Source organism: Diabrotica virgifera, chromosome 9 (genome assembly GCF_917563875.1).
Source record: "Diabrotica virgifera virgifera chromosome 9, PGI_DIABVI_V3a".
Taxonomy (NCBI): domain Eukaryota; kingdom Metazoa; phylum Arthropoda; class Insecta; order Coleoptera; family Chrysomelidae; genus Diabrotica; species Diabrotica virgifera.
In genome coordinates this window covers 170,752,525-170,772,286 of record NC_065451.1, presented here as the reverse complement: position 1 = coordinate 170,772,286, position 19,762 = coordinate 170,752,525, and the positions used below count along the sequence as shown (strand labels likewise).

The 19,762-nt window shown below is 30.8% G+C and overlaps 1 protein-coding gene across 1 annotated transcript; it reads left to right on the top strand.

The window, feature by feature from the left end:
* Window positions 1-229: 229 nt before the first annotated feature.
* Window positions 230-12,813, top strand: LOC114337043 (zinc finger protein 664-like). Its single transcript, XM_028287430.2, has 2 exons — window positions 230-649; window positions 8,314-12,813. Exons 1-2 carry the CDS (start codon window positions 400-402, stop codon window positions 9,489-9,491), a joined length of 1,428 nt encoding a protein of 475 aa, XP_028143231.2. The 5' UTR covers window positions 230-399; the 3' UTR covers window positions 9,492-12,813.
* The last annotated feature ends 6,949 nt before the right edge of the window (window positions 12,814-19,762 follow it).

The following is a 19,762-nucleotide window of genomic DNA, read 5'->3' as shown; positions in this document are numbered from 1 at the left end:
TATAATTTATGAAGATCAAAAGAAATACACACAAAAAAATTAACAGGAATTAAAAAGTTTTGAAGATAAAAAATATGTTTCTGCATAGTTAGCAAGGTAGTGCCATGGCTCTATGGCACTACCTCACGGGCCGCCACTGAGGTAAAGTGTATACAGTCGCCATCTACAGGAGTATTTTAGAGTATAATAACCATTACCATTTCTCCCATTTGACCTATAATATCACAGTATTAAAACATCTTTGTTAGATATACATACTGGATTATACATATTTATATGTTCGTTGGTTATATGAGTCTATGCTCGTTTTTTATAGATAGGTGATAGGTTATTACTATGAAAGTGTTTTTCTCAGTGGACTCCGTTAGTTAATACTTACTAAAGTTATTATGGAATGTAATGAAAATATTAAAGATTGTAGAATGTAGATGTATTCTATATGTATTAAAGATGAAGAAGATCCTCTTAAAGAAATATAACAACATAGAAGATAACTCTGAAGTAGATGAAAGCAGTTATGGGAAGGAATCTGTATTAGATGAGTATTGTTTAGATTCAGAGGATATTAAAATAGAAAATCATGAGTTAGAAGATGTATCTAATGAAAATGAAGTTGAAATAAAAAAAGAGCTGCAGGAGCATATCACTGGTAAGAAACTCCATTCTCTTCTTAATTTTTGAGTATCAATCTTATGTCATGAATGTGATATTTCCCTAAATAGGGGAGTCAATGTAGATCTAAAACGTACATTGTTTCGGAAAATATCAAACAAGCTTATATTTTTCTAAATTTTTTTTTGTTGGCGTATAAAGAATAAAAAGTTCTACTCATCAATTTGGCCGCTAATTGTTTATTAATTGTTTAAACAATAAAAGCTGTTTTGTATAAACAATTTTAAACATATCGTTGTATTTATCATTTTACTTTGGTCAAAAATATTTCTATTTTGTTTTTGACTATGCTGAATCCAAATATGATGTTACAATTAGTGGTAAATTCAAAAAAATTTAAGTTCTTATACAGTATGTCCGCGTAATTTGGCACCATATATGGGAAAAAGTGGGAAAGAAGAAGGGGCGTGTGGGCGCGCTGTTTTTTAAAAATTTTGTGGTCAATTGAAAATTTTAGGCAGCAAAAGTAAATTTTTTAACATTTCATCATATGGTAATAAAGTCAAAGTCGGCAAAACAAGGAGTGCTGTTATTCGTGATTTAATGTAATAATCTAAGACGGCTTTAGGCTCAATGCCATATTTAAGTTCAAGTGAGTGCCTTGTAAACTGACGACTTAATTTTTTAGACGCCAGGGTCGGTTGGGGCAGATTGGATTAAATAGACGGGGGCAGATTGGTACAGTGCATCAAACTTCCCCTCAAGCAAAATTATGGATTTTTCTATCTGATACAGAATGATCAGTTCTAGGTATACTTAAACGCAACAATGTAGCTAAACTGCCATATCCTAATGAAATGCCAGAGAGTAACAGAAGGCTGGCATCTTATTTTAAACTTTTCTCTTTCGTTTATGAACTGTTTTATAAACTTTGGCTTGTTTTATGAAAATCACAAATAACTTTATCAAAAAGACCAATTTTATTATTAGTTCCATGTTTCTTACTATTGAGGCAGCTCGAGAAATTTTTGTTCCATATGATGTATGTAATTTTATTTAAATTTTTTCATAAACCATTTAAAAATTTATAACTATTTCACAAAAAATAATATCGCTAAACATCATACTAACTATGTATTTCCATGTTTACTGGACTTGTTAATCAGCCAGCACCGAAATATAAGCTCCCCAAAAATGTGTACCAAACTACCCCACCGTCCCCTAGGAACGGAATCATCTAACTATTAGTTTGGACTTAATAAAATTTCTATGCCATTGATTTTCAAATTGTTTTGTTTTTCATAAAATATTTATGTTTAATATTAATTCGTTAAATTTATGATTTTAAAACTCAAAAAGGTGCCTATGAAAACTTCAATATTAAAAGTATTGTTTTTATTACGTACATGTAAATAAAATTTTGTAACTTTGAACTAAAAATGGGTTTGTTCCAACATTGTTTTTTTTTAATCCAACTTTTTAATCACAATATTGTTTCTACAGTTGTAAAAATATTTAGTTTTTATCGATGTTTTAATAATTCTGTCGAAATTCCATCCGTTCCTGGCGCTTTATTATTTTTAGTTTCTTTATTATTTGAACTACTTCTTCATAACTCGGGTTTTCAATGTGCTGCTCCGCCGTTTATATTCTCTCGTTTTGATGATTTTCATTGTTAGCATTTAGGTTTTCCTCGAAGTATTCTTTCAATCTCATTATAATTGTTTGTTTCTCTGCTAGTAGTTCTCCGCTCTTGTCTTTGCATATCGTCAATGTTGGTCTAAATGACTGTATGCTTTCTTTTATTTTTTTTTACAGAATACTTGTTTTTTCAAAGCCTGTTTTTTTTCTTCTGCATATTCTAGTCGCTTGTATTCTCTTTTCGTTATAAATTCCCCCCTTTACCCCATTTCTTGAGTTTCTTTGAAGGTGGTTAAGCCTAGCTTACCTTTTTTCCTCTACTGCAGTTCTGCATTCATCATCAAACCATTCTGCATTTATTTGCCTTTTGGCTTTTCCAACAGTTTCCTCTGCAGATTTCGTTATTATTGTTTTCAATTGCCTCCATTCCTCCTCTGCAGTATCTTCCTCTCTGATTCCGTCGAGTTTTATTTGGAGAGCATTTTGATATTCTTCTCTCTTTGTTGGACTTTTGAATATACATACGGTACGATTGACATACCATTTTTAATTTGACTATTTGCCCCTTTTGTCAATGTAATGATTTTCTGCCGTAATTTTGCCCCAATAAAACAGTGATTTGAGTCAGAATTCGCCCCGCGATACTTTCTTACATTAGTTATATGTCTGTTGCCCATCTTTTTGAGATGAGGATGTAGCCAATTTGATTGCCTTTGTTGGTTCCTGGTTTTTTCCATGTTGCTTTATGAATATCTCCATGAATATCTTTTCTCTGGAAGTTAGTACTGACAACTACATATTTATGTACTGTTGCGAATTGTGCAACCCTAAGTAAATTTTGACCGGTTTCAATATGCAAACTATCTTTCTCAAATATCATCATCATTATCATTGTGTAACTTCCATTTTCTCCAGATCTACTTTCCACCTTTTTTAGGTCGTTTTATATACCTTCTTCCATCTGGCCTTTCCCAGAACACATTGTTTATAAGGCGATTGTCGTTAAAGAGACACTAACTCGTTATTGTGTCTGCGCCTCCATTCATTTGTCACGCTCTTTCTCTTATTCTTCAAGTGCAATCTCCGCGACGGAGGTGGGCAATCATCATAGTTATTCGGACCTTGGAGACGGCTGCTCTGAAAAGTTCGTTTGATGTACATCCTTACCATTCTCTCAGGTTGCGCAGCCCCGCAGCCACGATATTCTGCGTCTCCCTATGCTTCTTCTTCCTTGAATCTTTCCCCGCATAATGAGTTGTATCTCTCTTCACGTGTAATATGTCTGAGATATTCCAATTTTATAGTTTTGATCGTACGCTGTCTCTACAAGGGCCATAAATCATTAGAATGATTTTAAGTTCCCTCATCAGCAACTTATTTACTTCTCTTTTTGTTAGCGTCCATGTTTCGCTTTCATACGCGACTGCTACTGCTGGACGTATTCTGGTCTTATATGGTATCTGATATGGTCGTGGTAGCACACGACCCCTATTCCCTATTTAAAAATAAGGGGTGGGGAAGTGGAAGGGAGGGAGTTGGCAAATGATAGATGTTTGTACCGTAAAAATGTGTCTTCCTTAGATCAAAAATTGACCTGTTTTTTTATTTTTTTAAATCTAATAAATACTGCCAAATATCGGGGTGGATACTTTTATTTGGCCCACTCTGTATATGTTATAGTCAAAGCCCGAATTTCAGGCACTCCTAGGTTTGACTAGGCAATCCTCAGGTCTGACTGATGGTCTTAGTCAAAGCCCGAAATAAATTAGTGTTTCGGCCTTTGATTAGTCAAACCTAGGAGAGACTAAGTTGGTCAGGCAAAGGTCAAAACTTAATTTTATGAAATCGGGGTTTGACTAGTCAAACCCCGATCAGCTATTAAAATGTCGTAATTTGTTAGATTAGGTTTAATTAAATGTAATTTTTTAATTTTAATGATTATTATTTTTATATTTTCGTAATTAAAATAAAAAAAATAGTGTTTGTTCTCACATGGTGAGGCATTATGGCATTTAGAATTGTACAATACGTTAGACCTTTTACACTTACATAATTTAGAAGAGCATTTCTTATTGCAGTAGCATTTTATAATGCCTTGTCCTCCAAATTTAGAATCTTTTGTACTAGTTTCTCTTAGAGACAGCTTAACGTCTGGATCATCTCAGAAATTAAGAAAATTCTCTTTGCATTCTCTTATTTGGTTTCTTAAAAAAAAGTGTTTTTATTGTTCCGTATTTCGTACCAACTCTATATAAACCATCAATTGCTTTATCTTGTTTTATCTTGTTTGTATGATACCCAAAATATTTCGAACATCTAACTTTGGCTCTATCAAAGCTGGGGATAGGTATTGCTAAAGTTTTTCCGATTGTATTTGGAGAAATTTTTTTTCACTTAATTATTTCATAGCATTAGCCTGGGCATAAAGACCTTCAATCGCCTTTCCTTTATTCATTTTAATAATATTTAATAATTCTTCTCTTTTTAATGAAACTTAATTTGAGCTGTTAATATTGTGAGGTAGAAAATTTTGTGTTGTGCGTTTTCTACTCTGAATCTGTAAAAATGCGTCTGAGTTGAGCGAACGGAGTTTGATTATTATTTACACGTACTTACATAATTTGGTTTGACTAAGTATGTATATGAATTTTATTTTAGTACAAACAGATGGAATGGGAATGTCTAATGCCTAAAACTAAGGATCACCATAATACTAAAGAAGCCCCTGAACCGTCGTCACTAGGAGAGGAAGAAAATTGTGAAACAATTCAGATTACTTCTTCAGATGTAGTTGGTTGTATTTGCCAAAAAGAGAGCTCTGACTCACATACGAGAATAATTTGTAATGAGGTGGTACATATTGTGTGGGCTGACAGAACACTTGGTGTATACTATGAAGGTTTTGAAAGAAAAGTTACATGCATGCGTGGTGCACAGACAGAAAAGAATAAAATAAATTAAGGAAAGGCGATTGAAGGTCTTCATGCCCAGGCCAATGCTATGAAAAAATTAAGTGAAAAAAATTCCTTCAATTTCGATTGGAAAAACTGTAACAATACCTAACCCCAGCTTTAATAGAACAAAAGGAGATGCTCGAAATATGTTGGGTATCATACAAGATAAAATAATTGATGTTTTATATCGAGTTTGTACGAAATACGGAACAAAAACACACTTTTTTCAAGAAATCAAATAAACGAATAAAAAGAGAATTTTCTGGATTTCCAAGATGTTCCAGACGTTGCTGTCTTTAAGAGAAATTAGTACAAAATATTCTAAATTTGGGGGACAAGGCTTTATAAAATGCTACTGCACTAAGAAATGCTCTTTAAAATTATGGAAGTGTAAAAGGTCTAACGTATTGTGCAACTCTAAATGCCATATTGACCTGGGGAATACACCCCCATCGTCTCAATATCACTTTTTTTCTTTGCCTTGTTAGCTATATGTATGCCAAATTTCATGTCAATCCAAGCGGTTCTTTAAAATTTACAGCAAAAACCGTGAAAGAATGTACTATTAACAAAACGTCATTTTTTAATATTAATGTTTATTATTTTTATATTGTCGTAGGCATTATGGCATTTAGAGTTGCACAATACGTTAGACCTTTTACACTTGCATAATTTTAAAAAGCATTTCTTATTGCAGTAGCATTTTATAAAGCCTTGTCCCCCAAATTTAGAATATTTTATACTAATTTCTCTCAAAGACAGCTTAACGTCTGGAACATCTTGGAAATCAAGAAAATTCTCTTTGCATTCTCTTATTTGATTTCTTGAAAAAAGTGTGTTTTTGTTCCGTATTTCGTACCAACTCGATATAAAACGTCAATTATTTTATCTTGTATGATACTCAAAATATTTCGAGCATCTCCTTTTGTTCTATTAAAGCTGAAGTATTGTTACAGTTTTTCCGGTCAAAATTGAAGGAATTTTTTTTTCACTTAATTGTTTCATAGCTTTGGCCTAAGCATGAAGACCTTCAATCGCCTTTCCTTTATTTATTTTATTCTTTTCTGTCTGTGCACCACGCATGCATGTAACTTTTCGTTCAAAACCTTCATAGTATGCATCAAGTGTTCTGTCAGCGCACACAACATGTACCACCTCATTACAAAATATTCACGTATGTACGTCAGAGCTCTCTTTTTGGCAAATACAACAAACTACATCTGAAGAAGTAATCTGAATTGTTTGACAATTTTCTTCCTCTCCTAGTGACGACGGTTCAGGGGCTTCGTGAGTATTATGTTGATCCTTAGTTTTAGACATTAGACATTCCCATTACATCTGTTTGTACTAAAATAAAATTCATATACTTAGTCAAACCAAATTATGTAAAAACGTGTAAATAATAATCAAACTCCGTTCGCTCAACTCAGACGCATTTTGACAGATTCAGAGTAGGAAACGTACAACATAAAATTTCCTACCTCACAATATTAAGAGCTCAAATTAAGTTTCATTAAAAAGAGAAGAATTATTGAATATTATTAAAATAAATAAAGGAAAGGAGATTGAAGGTCTTTATGCCTGAATCTATTTGGTCCTCTCCTGCCGCTGTTCCAATTTTAATATTCTTTATAGCGTCTTTCACTTCTTCCTTTCTTATATTCTTTGGTTACTCGTCCTCTTTCACTTCGGGTCTATTGCCTTCTGCTTCATTTCTTTCTACTTCTTCTTGTTTGAATTTATCTTTATAGTATTGTTTCCATACTCTACTATTTCTGTAGTCTCTATTTTCAATTTGTTATTTTTTATCTCTGATTTCGTACTACACCCTACCTTTTTCTCCTCTTTAATTCTTCATGCGATTCCAGAATTTTCTATTATCTGTTTTGTAATTAGCTCCCAATTCTCTTCCGATTTCTTCCCAGCTCCGCCTTTTCGCTTCCCTTACTGCTATTTTTGCTCTATTACGTTTCACAATATATCCTGCTTTGTTATTTTTATCTCTACACTGTTGATATTTTTTCCAGGCTTGCTTCTCCTCCTTTATTATTTTCTTTATTTCTTGGCTCCAACATTTTGTTCTCTTTTGATATTTATTTATAGACCTTTTTCCAAAAAATTTTTCTGCTGTTTTGTATAGAGTGTCTTTTAGCACTTTCTATCTTTCTTTCATATCCAATTGATCTCTTATCAGCTCTATTCTTTGCAATTCCTCGTACATTTTCTGTTTATAGCCATTTTTTTCTTTCACTTTTTTCAGCTTTTTAATATTTATCTTAATGTATCTTTCTTTGTAATCATTTCGGCTACAACTAGCTTGTGTTGCGTGCTTAGTTCCGCAAATTTTTCCATTTTTATATTTTTAATAACATCCATTTCTGCAGGGATCGCAATGTAACCTATTAAACTTTTAGTATTTCTTTCTTGTGCTCCAAAAGTATATCTGTCCTCCATATTTTGATACCAGAATATATTTACAATTTTTAGGTCGTTAGTTACAAACAATTGTATCATCTTCTTATCTTTTCTGTTCTCAAATTTTGCTCCACACTGTCCAGTAATTCCGTGTCCCTTGTTAATGTCATTTCCAACTTTTGTATTTCAATACCATTATAATAATTATTATGTTAGCATTATGTCCTCTAACTTTTCTAATGCTGTTTGTAGTTCACTATAAAATTGAGTCATTTTCTGCTCTTCTGTACCCTTGTCTGGTGCATATATTTGTATTATGCAAACTCCTCTTGTTTTAGGCTTATAGTGATTAATATAGAGTTTTTAGCTTGGTCTTTCAAAAATCTTTTACTTAAATCATCCTTGATTAAAAGTCCACCCCCTTTTTTGCTCTTTTCATTTCTTGTACCCGTCAGTAGAAGAGCTTGTAACCATCGCAGCATCTAATATTTTCTCTTCTCTTTTTCTTCGTTTCACTCAAGCCTAGGATGTAAATTCTGTATGCTTTCATTACCTCTGTCAATTCGTATTCTTCACCATAAAAACTTGTGATATTCCAAGTGCTTATTAAAATTATTTCCTTTCCATGTTTTCCATTTTTCCGCTTTTTTTTTAGTCAAAAACATATTCTTATAATTTATTTTTATTTTAGGTGCTCCACAGGATACTACAAGGGAAGCTACCAAATCATTCAATGCTACCAAAGTACATTTGGAAACTTCAACTAGTGAAAGTTCATATCAATGTGAAATTTGTAGTAAGCAGTTTACTCAACTAGGTAGTTTAAAGCTTCATCTGAGAGCTCACACTAAGGAAAAACCTTATAAATGTGAGATATGCTTTAAAAGATTTTCTCAAAAAGGTGGTTTAAATAGACATACGGTAGTTCACACTGGTGAAAAATCTTATAAATGTGAAATTTGTAGTAGGCAGTTTACTAAAAAAAGTAGTTTAAAGCTTCATATGATAATTCACACTGGTGAAACACCTTATAAATGTAACATTTGTTGTAAGCAATTTACTCAAAAAATTAGTTTAAAGATTCATATGACAATTCACACTGGTGAAACACCTTATAAATGTGAAATTTGTTGTAAGCAGTTTAACCAGATAAGTAATCTAAATACTCATAAAAGAGTTCACACTAATGAAAAACCTTATAAATGTGTAATTTGTAATAAACAGTTTACCCAAAGAAGTAATCTAAATATTCATAAAAGAATTCACACTAGTGAAACACCTTATAAATGTAAAATTTGTAATAAACAGTTTACCCAAATAGGTAATCTAAATACTCATAAAAGAATTCACACTAGTGAAAAACCTTATAAATGTGAAATTTGTAATAAACAGTTTACCCAAATATGTAATCTAAATACTCATAAAAGAATTCACACTAGTGAAAAACCTTATAAATGTGAAATATGCTTTAAAAAGTTTTCTCAAAAAGGTATTTTAAATAAACATATGGCAGTTCACACTAGTAAAAAACCTTATAAATGTGAAATTTGTAGTAAGAAATTTGCTATAAAAGATAGTTTAAATGTTCATAAAAGAATTCATACTAGTGAAAAACCTTATAAATGTGGAATTTGTAGTAAGCAGTTTACTCAAAAAAGTAGTTTAAATCTTCATAATATGACAATTCACACTGGTGAAAGACCTTATCAATGTAAAATTTGTAATATGCAGTTTCCTAAACTAAGTGCTCTAAAGATTCATATGAGATTTCACACTGGTGAGAGACCTTATGAATGTGAAATTTGTAGTAAGCAGTTTACTACAAAAGGTAATCTAAGTACTCATAAAATAGTTCATACAAATGAATAACCTTATAAATGTTAAATATGCTTTAAAAAGTTTTCTCAAAAAGGTGGTTTAAGTAGACATAAGGTAGTTCACACTGGTGAAAAATCTTATAAATGTGAAATTTGCAGTAAGCAATTTACTCAATCATGTAATGTAAAGATTCATGTTAAAATTCACACGGGTGAAAGACTTTATAAATGTGAAATTTGTAGTAGGCAGTTTACTATAAAAAGTAATTTAAATACTCATAAACTAGTTCACACCAATGAAAAACCTTACTTGTCTGTGTGAAATTTGTAGTAAGCAATTTAGTCAATGAAGTGGTTTAAATTATTACATGAAATTTCACACTGATCAGAAACCTTATAAACATAAGGTTTTCTCCAAAAAAATTGGTTTAAGTAGACTTAAGGTAGTTCACACTGGTGAAAAACCCTAAAAATGTGAAATTTGTAGTAAGCAATTTACTCAACTAAGTAGTGTAAAGCTTCATATGAAAATTCACACGGGTGAAAGGTCTCATAAATATGAAATTTGTAGTAAACAGTTTACTAGAAATAGTAATTTGAAAACTCATAAAATAATTCACACTAATGAAAAACCTTCTAAATATGAAATTTGTAATAAGCAGTTTACTCAACTAAGTTCTCTAAAGATTTATATGGTAATTCACACTGATGAAACACCTCATGAATGTGAAATTTGTAGTAAGCAATTTAATTTTCAAATAAGTTTAGATTATGATATAAAAGTTCACACTGGTCAAAATCCTTATAAACGTAGAATTTGTAGTAAGCGGTTTAGTCAATAGGTCTGGATCCCGCGTATGAAAAAAAGTTGATTAATAGCAAGCTGAAAATTTGTTAATAGTTTAAGGGTGTCTAGTCAGACAAACTTTGATATATGGGAACACTGGAACAGGGGAAGTTTTAATTGTGGAACAGGTTAAAAATTTGGAACGGTCAGACCACGAAAACGTCACATGTATTTTGTCCGACAGAACTTCCAATTGATTTGTTACCCTTTCATCAAACTCTCATGCAAAAATCAGGCTGGTATTTATCACAAAATGGGCATTATAATGAGTGGAAAACGTAGAAAATATCAAATGACAGGAATTATGACAGGTGATAAATAGCAGTCTGATTTTTGCATGAGAGTTTAACGAAAGGGTAACAAATCAATTGGAAGTTTTGTTGGAAAAAATACATGTGACGTTTTTGTGGTCTGACCGTTCCAAATTTTTAACCTGTTCCACAATTAAAACTTCCCCTGTTCCAGTGTTCCCATATATCACAGTTTGTCCGACTAGACACCCTTAAGCTATTAACAAATTTTCAGCTTGCTATTAATCAGTTTTTTTTTCATACGCGGGATCCAGACCTACAACCAAGTAGTTCAGATAGCTTTATATGACAATTCACACTGGTGAAAGACCTTATAAATGTGAAATTTGTAGAAAGCAGTTTACGCAACTAAGTACTTTAAAGCTTCATCTGAGAATGCACGCTTATAAAAGATTTCATAAATGTGAAATTTGTAGTAAGCAGTTTACTGAACTAAGTGTATTAAAAATTCATACGAGAATTCACACTAATGAAAAACCTTTATAAATGTGTGTGATATGCTTTAAAAGTTCCCTCAAAAAGGTGGTCTAATTAAACGTGAGGTAGTTCACACCAAGGTGTGTTCGCAAATTAAGCAGTACCGGAACGCTATGACTTTGTGATATTAATTGTCAATGCAGTGGTCAATTTTCCGCGGGGTTTGAGGAACCCAAAAAAGCAGTACCTAAACGGTGTTCCGGTGCGTTCCGGCTCCATTACACCCCTGGTTCACACTGGTGAGAAACCTTATAAATGTAAAATTTGTAGTGAGCAGTTTACTCAAAAAAGTAGTTTAAAGCTTCACATGACAATTCACACTGGTGAAAGCATTCGCTTCATAATTTCATAATATTATATTATCATTTTAAAAAGTTGGTCTGATTTTAAAAGTGTTTTAAAAGTATAAATGTTTGTGTCGTTTATTTGTTAACAATTAACCCGGACTTATCGAGATTCCACTGTAGTTTAAAGCTTCATATGAAAATTCACACTAATGAAACACCTTATAAATGTAAAATTTGCAGTAAGCAGTTCACTAACTAAGTGTTTTGGAGATTCATAATGAGAATTCACACTGGCGAAGGACCTTATAAATGTGAAATTTGTAGTAAGCAGTTTAGTACAAAACGTGATTTAAATTAAGTAGGAATTCACACTCGTGAAACATCTTACAAATGTGAAATTTGTAGTAAGTAGTTTACTCATCTAAATAGTTTTAAGCTTCATAGGTAAATGACCTCATAAATATGAAATTTGTAATAAGCAGTTGAGTTGCGTAAGTAGTTTAGATTATTATATAAAAATTCACACTTGATGAAAACCTTGTAAATGTGAATGGACACAAGATTCTTGACAACAAGAAATCGGAAAATTAGTTAGTGGAGAAGTCAAGTCAGGTAGTTTTTCAGTCGTTTTCTACGATTTGTAAAAAAAGTTAGTATAGGAAAAGTCAAACAATAAGAAATGCACGTAATTTTCCCCTTGTTGCCATATTCTAAATTTGAAAAGATAAAGGAAAATATTTAATCAGATTTTTTTGACATACTATTCCTATTATGTACAACAAGCATTTCATTTGCTAAAATTAGTGTCGAGTTTATATGACGTCATTATTACATTAATTTGTTGTGATTGTAAAAATGATAACTGACGTCTGTCATAATATTGGAGGTTAAAAATATAATGTCAAATTATTGTTTTCAAATTATATTTTATTTATTTAGTTTATATTTTAACGATAGTTTATTTTATAACCAACTTCACTTTCCCTTCCCTATGGCATTTTTCAGTGCGTCACAAATGATGAAGAAGGTAAGTCCGTAATAATACACATTTTATAACATTTATTCTAACATGACATTTTAGTTCAATCTGACAGTTGTCACATTTTAATTGCAATTTGGCATAAACAAATTAATTGTGTTTATTGCATTTATAAAATGGTATTTTCTTTGATTTGTATATAGTCCAGAAAGCCACTGCGCATCCGCTAAGAAAAATATTCCGATTCGGATTTTTTGCACAATCTTACTCAAAAAGGACCCCTTTTAACAAATTAGCATGTTGCCAGGACCAAAAGTGGGTCAAAAATTTTTTAAACGTTTTTTTGTTTTTTTGCTAAATTTATTTTGTTTGCATGTTTTTTAGGTTTTTTGGATCATTCCAAACAGAAAAAGTGTTTAGTAACTTCTCCCTAAAGTTGATAGTTTTTGACATATAAGCGATTAAAAATTGAAAAATTGCGAAATCGGCAATTTTTAACCCTCAAATACTATGTGAAAAACTGAAAATTTGAATGTTGCCAAGGTAGGTGGATATTCTTTAAACATCGATTGATGAAATCCCGAAGATTTTTTTGCAATACAATATTCAAAACTTCTTTGTTTTTTAATTGCTAATCAAGCGTGCGCCACACTATTTTCCACCGTTTCATGTGTATACAGTATGGTCCAAATGAAAGGAATAAATTCGTTATTTCGTAAACCGGCGACTTTAAGGAAAAATCCCGAAACAGGTTGATTTTTATTTTTAAGTTATGATATTGTGGCATAAATGGTATACTAGTGACGTTATCCATGTGGGCGTGATGACGTAATCGATGATTTTTTAAATGAGAATAGGGATCGTGTGCTAGCTCATTTGAAAGGCTCTTCAATTCTCTATTCAGTAATATGAACATTTACATAGTTATTTATACAGGGTGTCCAAAAAAAGTTTTTAATTCAATTATTTGAAAAAAGAAGAATGTATGTAATTTACTTAATTCAAAATACATTTTACTGTTACCCGAAAACTAAAAAATGTTAATTTCACAAATAAACATTGCTTTCGATTAAATTCAATGTTCAAGCCAGCTCCCGCCAACCACCTGCCTCTTGGAAATTTGAACAATTAATTTAAGCGAAAAGCGATGTTTATTTGTGAAATAAACTTTGTTTTCTGATTTGTGAAAGCAGTAAATTGTATTTTGAATTAAATAAATTACATACATTCTTCTTTTTTTGTCAAATAATTTAATTTAATAAAATTTTTTTTGGACACCCTTTATAAATAATTATGTAAATGTTTATATTACTGAATAGAGAATTGAAGAACCTTTCAAATGAGCTAGCACACAACCCCTATTATCATTTAAAAATTACCGATTACGTCATCACGCCCAGATGGATGACGTCACTAGTATACATATATGCCACAATATCATAACTTAAAAATAAAAATCGACCTGTTTCGGAATTTTTGCTTAAAGTCACCGGTTTACGAAATAACTAATTTATTCCTTTCATTTGCACCATACTTTATACACATGCAACGGTGGAAAATAGTGTCGCGCACGCTTGATTAGCAATTAAAAAACAAATGAGTTTAGAATGTTGTATTGCAAAAAATTCTTCGGGATTTCATCAATCGATGTTTAAAGAATATGTACTTACCTACCTTGGCAACATTCAAATTTTCATTCTTGCACATAATTTTTGAGGGTAAAAAATGGCCGATTTCGCAATTTTTAATCGCTTATATGTCAAAAACTATCAACTTTACAGAAAAGTCTCTAAAGGCCTTTTCTGTTTGAAATGATCCAAAAAACCTAAAAAACTTTGTTCCGTGCAAAACAAATCATTTTACGAAAAAAACAAAAAAAAATTTTTGACCCACTTTTGGTCCTGGCAACATGCAAATGTGTTAAAAGGGGTCCTTTTTGAGTAAGATTGTGCAAAAAATCCGAATCGGAATATTTTTCCCAGCGGATGCACAGTGGCTTTTTGGACTAATAGTCTTATAATTTGTACATATTATACAGAGTGAGTTTTATGTATGGAAACACTCAATTATGTCAAAAACGGCTTGCACGATTTGTATAGATTTTGAATTGAATGAACTTTCTTATTTCAAATGGAATACCATGTATATTTTTTGTGTTTTGAAGTCCTTAAGAAATACTGATTATTTTTCGTGTTATATTCCCTATACATAAATGGCACAGTTTCAGAGTTATTGCTACATTTACAGGTTATTGCTACAGGTAAACACTATTTTAGGTTAATTGGATCATTGGGAACAAAAAAGATCTTTTTTAATATTTCTCTAAAATTAATCGTTTCCGATTTATAAACAATTTAAAACTGAAAAAAATCGAATAATGACGATTTTCAAGGTTCAAGAACACAAATTAACAATATTAGTTTTGAAGCTGCGAAGTACCCAAATTTAAGCTCAAGCCTTATTTTTTCAGTTACCAATAAGTAATTTGAGATTGTTTCATATTAAAACATTGATTTTTAGTTGTTAATGCAGCCCGGTGGCCCGTACTCTCATAATATGTACTTCATTAAAAATTAAAAAGCAATGTTTTAGAATAAAACGAGCCAAACAACTTATAGCAAGCTATTAGAAGAAAAGTTGTACTTGAATTTAGGTACTTTGCGATTTCAAAAATTATATTTTTTACTTGTGTTTTTGAACCTTAAAAATCGTCATTATTCGATTTTTTTTTCAGTTTAAATTATTTATTACTCGAAAACGATTAACTTTACAGAAAAATTACAAAAGACCTTTTTTGTTCTCAATGATCCAAAGAACCTAAAAATTGATTTTTAAAATTTGTTTAATTTTTTTTAAATAAATGTAGCAATAACTCCGAAATTATGGCAATTAGGTATAGGGAACATAACATGAAAAAATAATCAGTATTTCTTAAGGACTTCAAAACTCAAAAAATATACAGAGTATTTCATTTGAAATAAGAAAGTTCATTAAATTTCCAGAAAAACGGAAGATCCGACAACAATGTAATTAGAACTATAATATCGACTGCAGGCATTAGAAAACCCCTACCTACCAAAATCTATAAAAATCTTGCAAGCCGTTTTCGAGATAATTGAGTGTTTCCATACATAAAACTCACTCTGTATCCGTAGATATATTATTATATAATTTGTAAATAATTTTTTTTCGATTATAGCGCCATCTATTGACAACTAGAATAAATGTTATAAATGTTTGTAATCACAGACGTGCCTTTTTTTCTGTCACATACAATTTAATGCGTTAGAAAGAAATCGAAAAACTGTGAGGCACTGAAAGATGCTCATGAGAAAAAGAGTAGGTATTTTAAGGCGTTAATTTTAAGAAATGTTGCTGGTTAAATGGGCACAACTCCCAAAAGCGATGAAAGAAGAAGAAAACATAAACAAAAAAATCTTACATAACCTTTTATACGACAATGTCAGTTTTACACATAGTACAGATAGTGATATCACACTCTTAAAGACAAAGAGAAACAGTGTAGTCGGTAGCTGCTTTGATATGTTTTTTATTTGGCAACAGCGCTTTCTTGTTAAATTTGACGCCAGAAAAAAACTAATATGTATGAGGAAAAATTTGTTAAATTTGTTTGCCGTCAAGTTTGTACCTGTGGGTTATGATGTCTTTAAATCTATGACGTGCATTCCTAATTGTTTGACTTCTAGTTTATTTATGTCTGTCCTATTCGCTCTGAGCTTCACTGGTATCGTCAACTAACGGATTACTAATGCAACTTTCGTCGGAAATTTTTAAATCAATTATTTAATTTTTATCGTGTAATATTTACAACGCAAAGAAGTAATTAAATTGTAATCGATGGTTAATATCAGTAAGTTCAAAATTTATGATTCATTATAATTATTTTTTAAATATTTTGCTAGTCCATTTTGACGTTCTGTTGATGAAATATTAGTTTCCTTCTTTCTACTTCGGATACTTTCACAATTGTCGTGTAGATGGCGCTTAGATTAATAGATTAATTTGCGAAATGTAAAAAAAAACAAATTTGAGTATTTAAAAGGTAAGTATATTTAAGGTAAAAATATATACCACAGCTTTGGCCAAGTAATAGTTTTTCCTATTAATGTTTTTAATTTCAATGTTTTAAATGAATCACTTTGACATTTATGTCAAACTTCTAGAAAAAGATCACTGACTTGTCACTACTGGCGCTCACGCTCTATTAAATATACCCTCTACCAACCAACTCAGAGCGGATAAGATATTGTAGGACTTTATAGAACTGTTAGTGTCAGTAAAAAAGTAGAAAGGCCTGGTTGTCAAAAAACTAATAAAAGTTAAAAATTTATCAAAAGAAAGAAGGTTGATTGAATTTTCAATATTTTTTTTGCAGCTTACCTAATTCAACAAGTTTTACATCTAACCCTGACAATAGTAAGGACTAGAACAAGAAAAAGAAATTAGTCGAAAATAAAAGTTATCTTGTTCGAAACACTTCTTAATATTTATTATTTCTTATTGCTACATATTCTCTAAATTATCAAATTTTTTTTCTCTCCATTTCTAAGGCTCTACACGCTTTTTTATATACAGCGTGTCTACTTAAGTTGGAAACATATGGGAAACTTTTTTATTATTAATTTTACGGAAAAAAGTTATTCTTCATAAAAAGTTCTGCATTCTCTAAAACCTAAGATTCAATCATGATATATCAAATTTTGTCAATATTATACGAGGTCTGTCAAAAAATATGAATTTCGTTCAAGGATAAAGTACCTTTATTTCTCTGAATATAGAAAATTCTTATTATAAAAAGTTGTTTGGAATTTAAAACCAAGATCAAATATCCAATTACATGCTTCCAATTGAAAAAAAATTCCAAGTTTTTCTCAAATTTATGGATATTTAACTTCGTTTTTATTTATTACTCATATTATAACTCTTTTATTATTAATTTTACGAAAAAAGTTATTCTTCATAAAAAGTTCTGCATGGCCTAAAACCTAAGATGCAACCATCAGATATCACATTTTGTTAATTTTATACGTATATAAAAAAATATGAATTTCACTTAGGAGTAAAGTACCTTTATTTTTCACAATATTGAAAATTGTATTTAAAAATTGTTTAGAATTAAAAACTATGTTTCAATAAGTAATTACATCCTTCTTATTAAAATATTGTGAAATATAAATGTACTATACTCATGAGCGAAATTCATATTTTTTGACACACCTCGTATAAAATTAATAAAAGTTGATATTTCATAGTTGGATCTTAGATTTTAGACCATGCAGAGCTTTTTATGAAGAATAACTTTTTTTCGTAAAATGAATAATAAAAGAGTTATCATATTAATTTTTAATAAATAAAAATGACGTTGGGTATTCATAAAGAGAAAAATTTGTAAAATATTTTTTTTTAATTGGAAGCATGTAATTACATATTTGATCTTGGTTTTTAATTCCAAACAACTTTTCCTAATAAGAATTTTCGATATTCAGAGAAATAAAGGTACTTTACCCTTGAACAAAATTCATATTTTTTGACATACCTCGTACAATATTGATAAAATTTGATGTATGATGATTGAATTTTAGGTTTTAGAGCATGCAAAACTTTTTTTGAGGAATAAGTTTTTTTCGTAAATTTAATAATAAAAAAGTTTCCCATTATGTTTCCAACTTAAGTAGACACGCTGTATATTTTTAGGCTTTTTTTAATGGAAAGTTAATGGAAAATTTTTCTCGGAAAAAGGTTTATTTATTTAAAAACCCTTAAAAAAGCCACAAATATCACAACAAAACGTTTTCGCTCTCTAAAAAGAGCATCATCAGTGTTACAAGCCTAACATGCTGAGCCACTCAAAAATACAAAGGTAAAAACCTTTAAAAAATTGACAAAATGTCTAACATAATTAAATAAACTATGAAATCCAAAGGATGGATACAATCACTATGGATTAGGCCCTAGGGCAACATATAGGCCCACGTGGTACGTGGGTTGCTGGGTAATAATTAGGTCATCACATCGAGAGAGCTGAAAGGCAACGAATTATATCCATCCTTTGCATTTCATAATGTATTTAATTATGTAAGACATTTTGTCAACTTTAAAATATTTTTACCTTTGTATTTTTGGGTGGCTCAGCATGTTCGGCTTGTAACACTGATGATGCTCTTTTTAAAGAGCGAAAACGTTTTGTTGTTATACCACGTTATATACGTTTTGTTCTCTTTTACCAAGAAAAATGTTTCATTAAATTTACTTGTAATTAATGGCATACGGCCAGCTATAGGAAATTTTTCCTTGTGGATAATTAGATGACTTATAGACTATAGATGATATACGTTCTTGGACGCACTTTTTAAGTCTCTATGCCACTTTTGAAATCTGTAAATATAATACTTATATTTTTTATAAAAAACCGGAAAATATAAAAGACAGAATATTTAATAAAATTTTAATGTTTTATAGTTACTTTCGGTTTATTTTTTTGATTTATTTTTTGCTTTTTAATTCATTTTCACTTATGTACGCCGTAGGCTGATGTTATCTTAACTCTCCGCTTATCTATAATTCTTAATCAAGCATTTTACATATTCTTTTGCATCTCTAAACTCCTCTTCTTCCATGCCTTCTCCAACGTAATGGTGTATAAATGCTTTTTTTTATTATTAAACACAAGCTGTGTTTAGACTACTGAAATCTGGTCATCAGTTGACCAATTATCAGTTCTTCTTTAACTTATATTACTAAATGATACATAATCTAAGATATTAACCCTATGGTGTCCTCTTATTTTTTTAACAAGTATGCATTTTAAAACTAAAACTAACACACAATACAACACTATGCTCTGCTTTTACACTAACACTTTACACTAACTCAAATGGTTTTCTTCGTTTGAGTCTTCTTTCTAGCCCAGTATTATCGAGGAGCTGGATGGCCTCGATGTTTACATGACTATGGAGCCGTTGTTTGTGACTACCTGCCATTTTCTTGATAACTTTGTCTACATCTTCCATCTCAAGATCCTTGTGGAGGTCGACATTTCGGATATACCAAGGAGCATCAACGATGTTCCGTAATACTTTATTCTGGAATCTCTGGATAATCTGAATATTACTTGAATTGGCACAGCCCCAGAGTTGGCAACCATACATCCATACTGGTCTAAGTATTTGTTTGTATAGAAGTATTTTGTTATATGTGGACAATGCAGAGTTTCTTCCCATCAGCCAATACATTTTTTTGTAACGGATACCTAATTCTTCCCTTTTCTTTTTAATGTGGACTTTCCAGCGAATCCTTGCATCAAGTGTGATAACTAAATATTTTGGAGTGGATGCATATGGTATTTGGGCATCATTTATTCTAATTGGAATGTTTTCGATTTTTTTATTTGTAAAATTGACG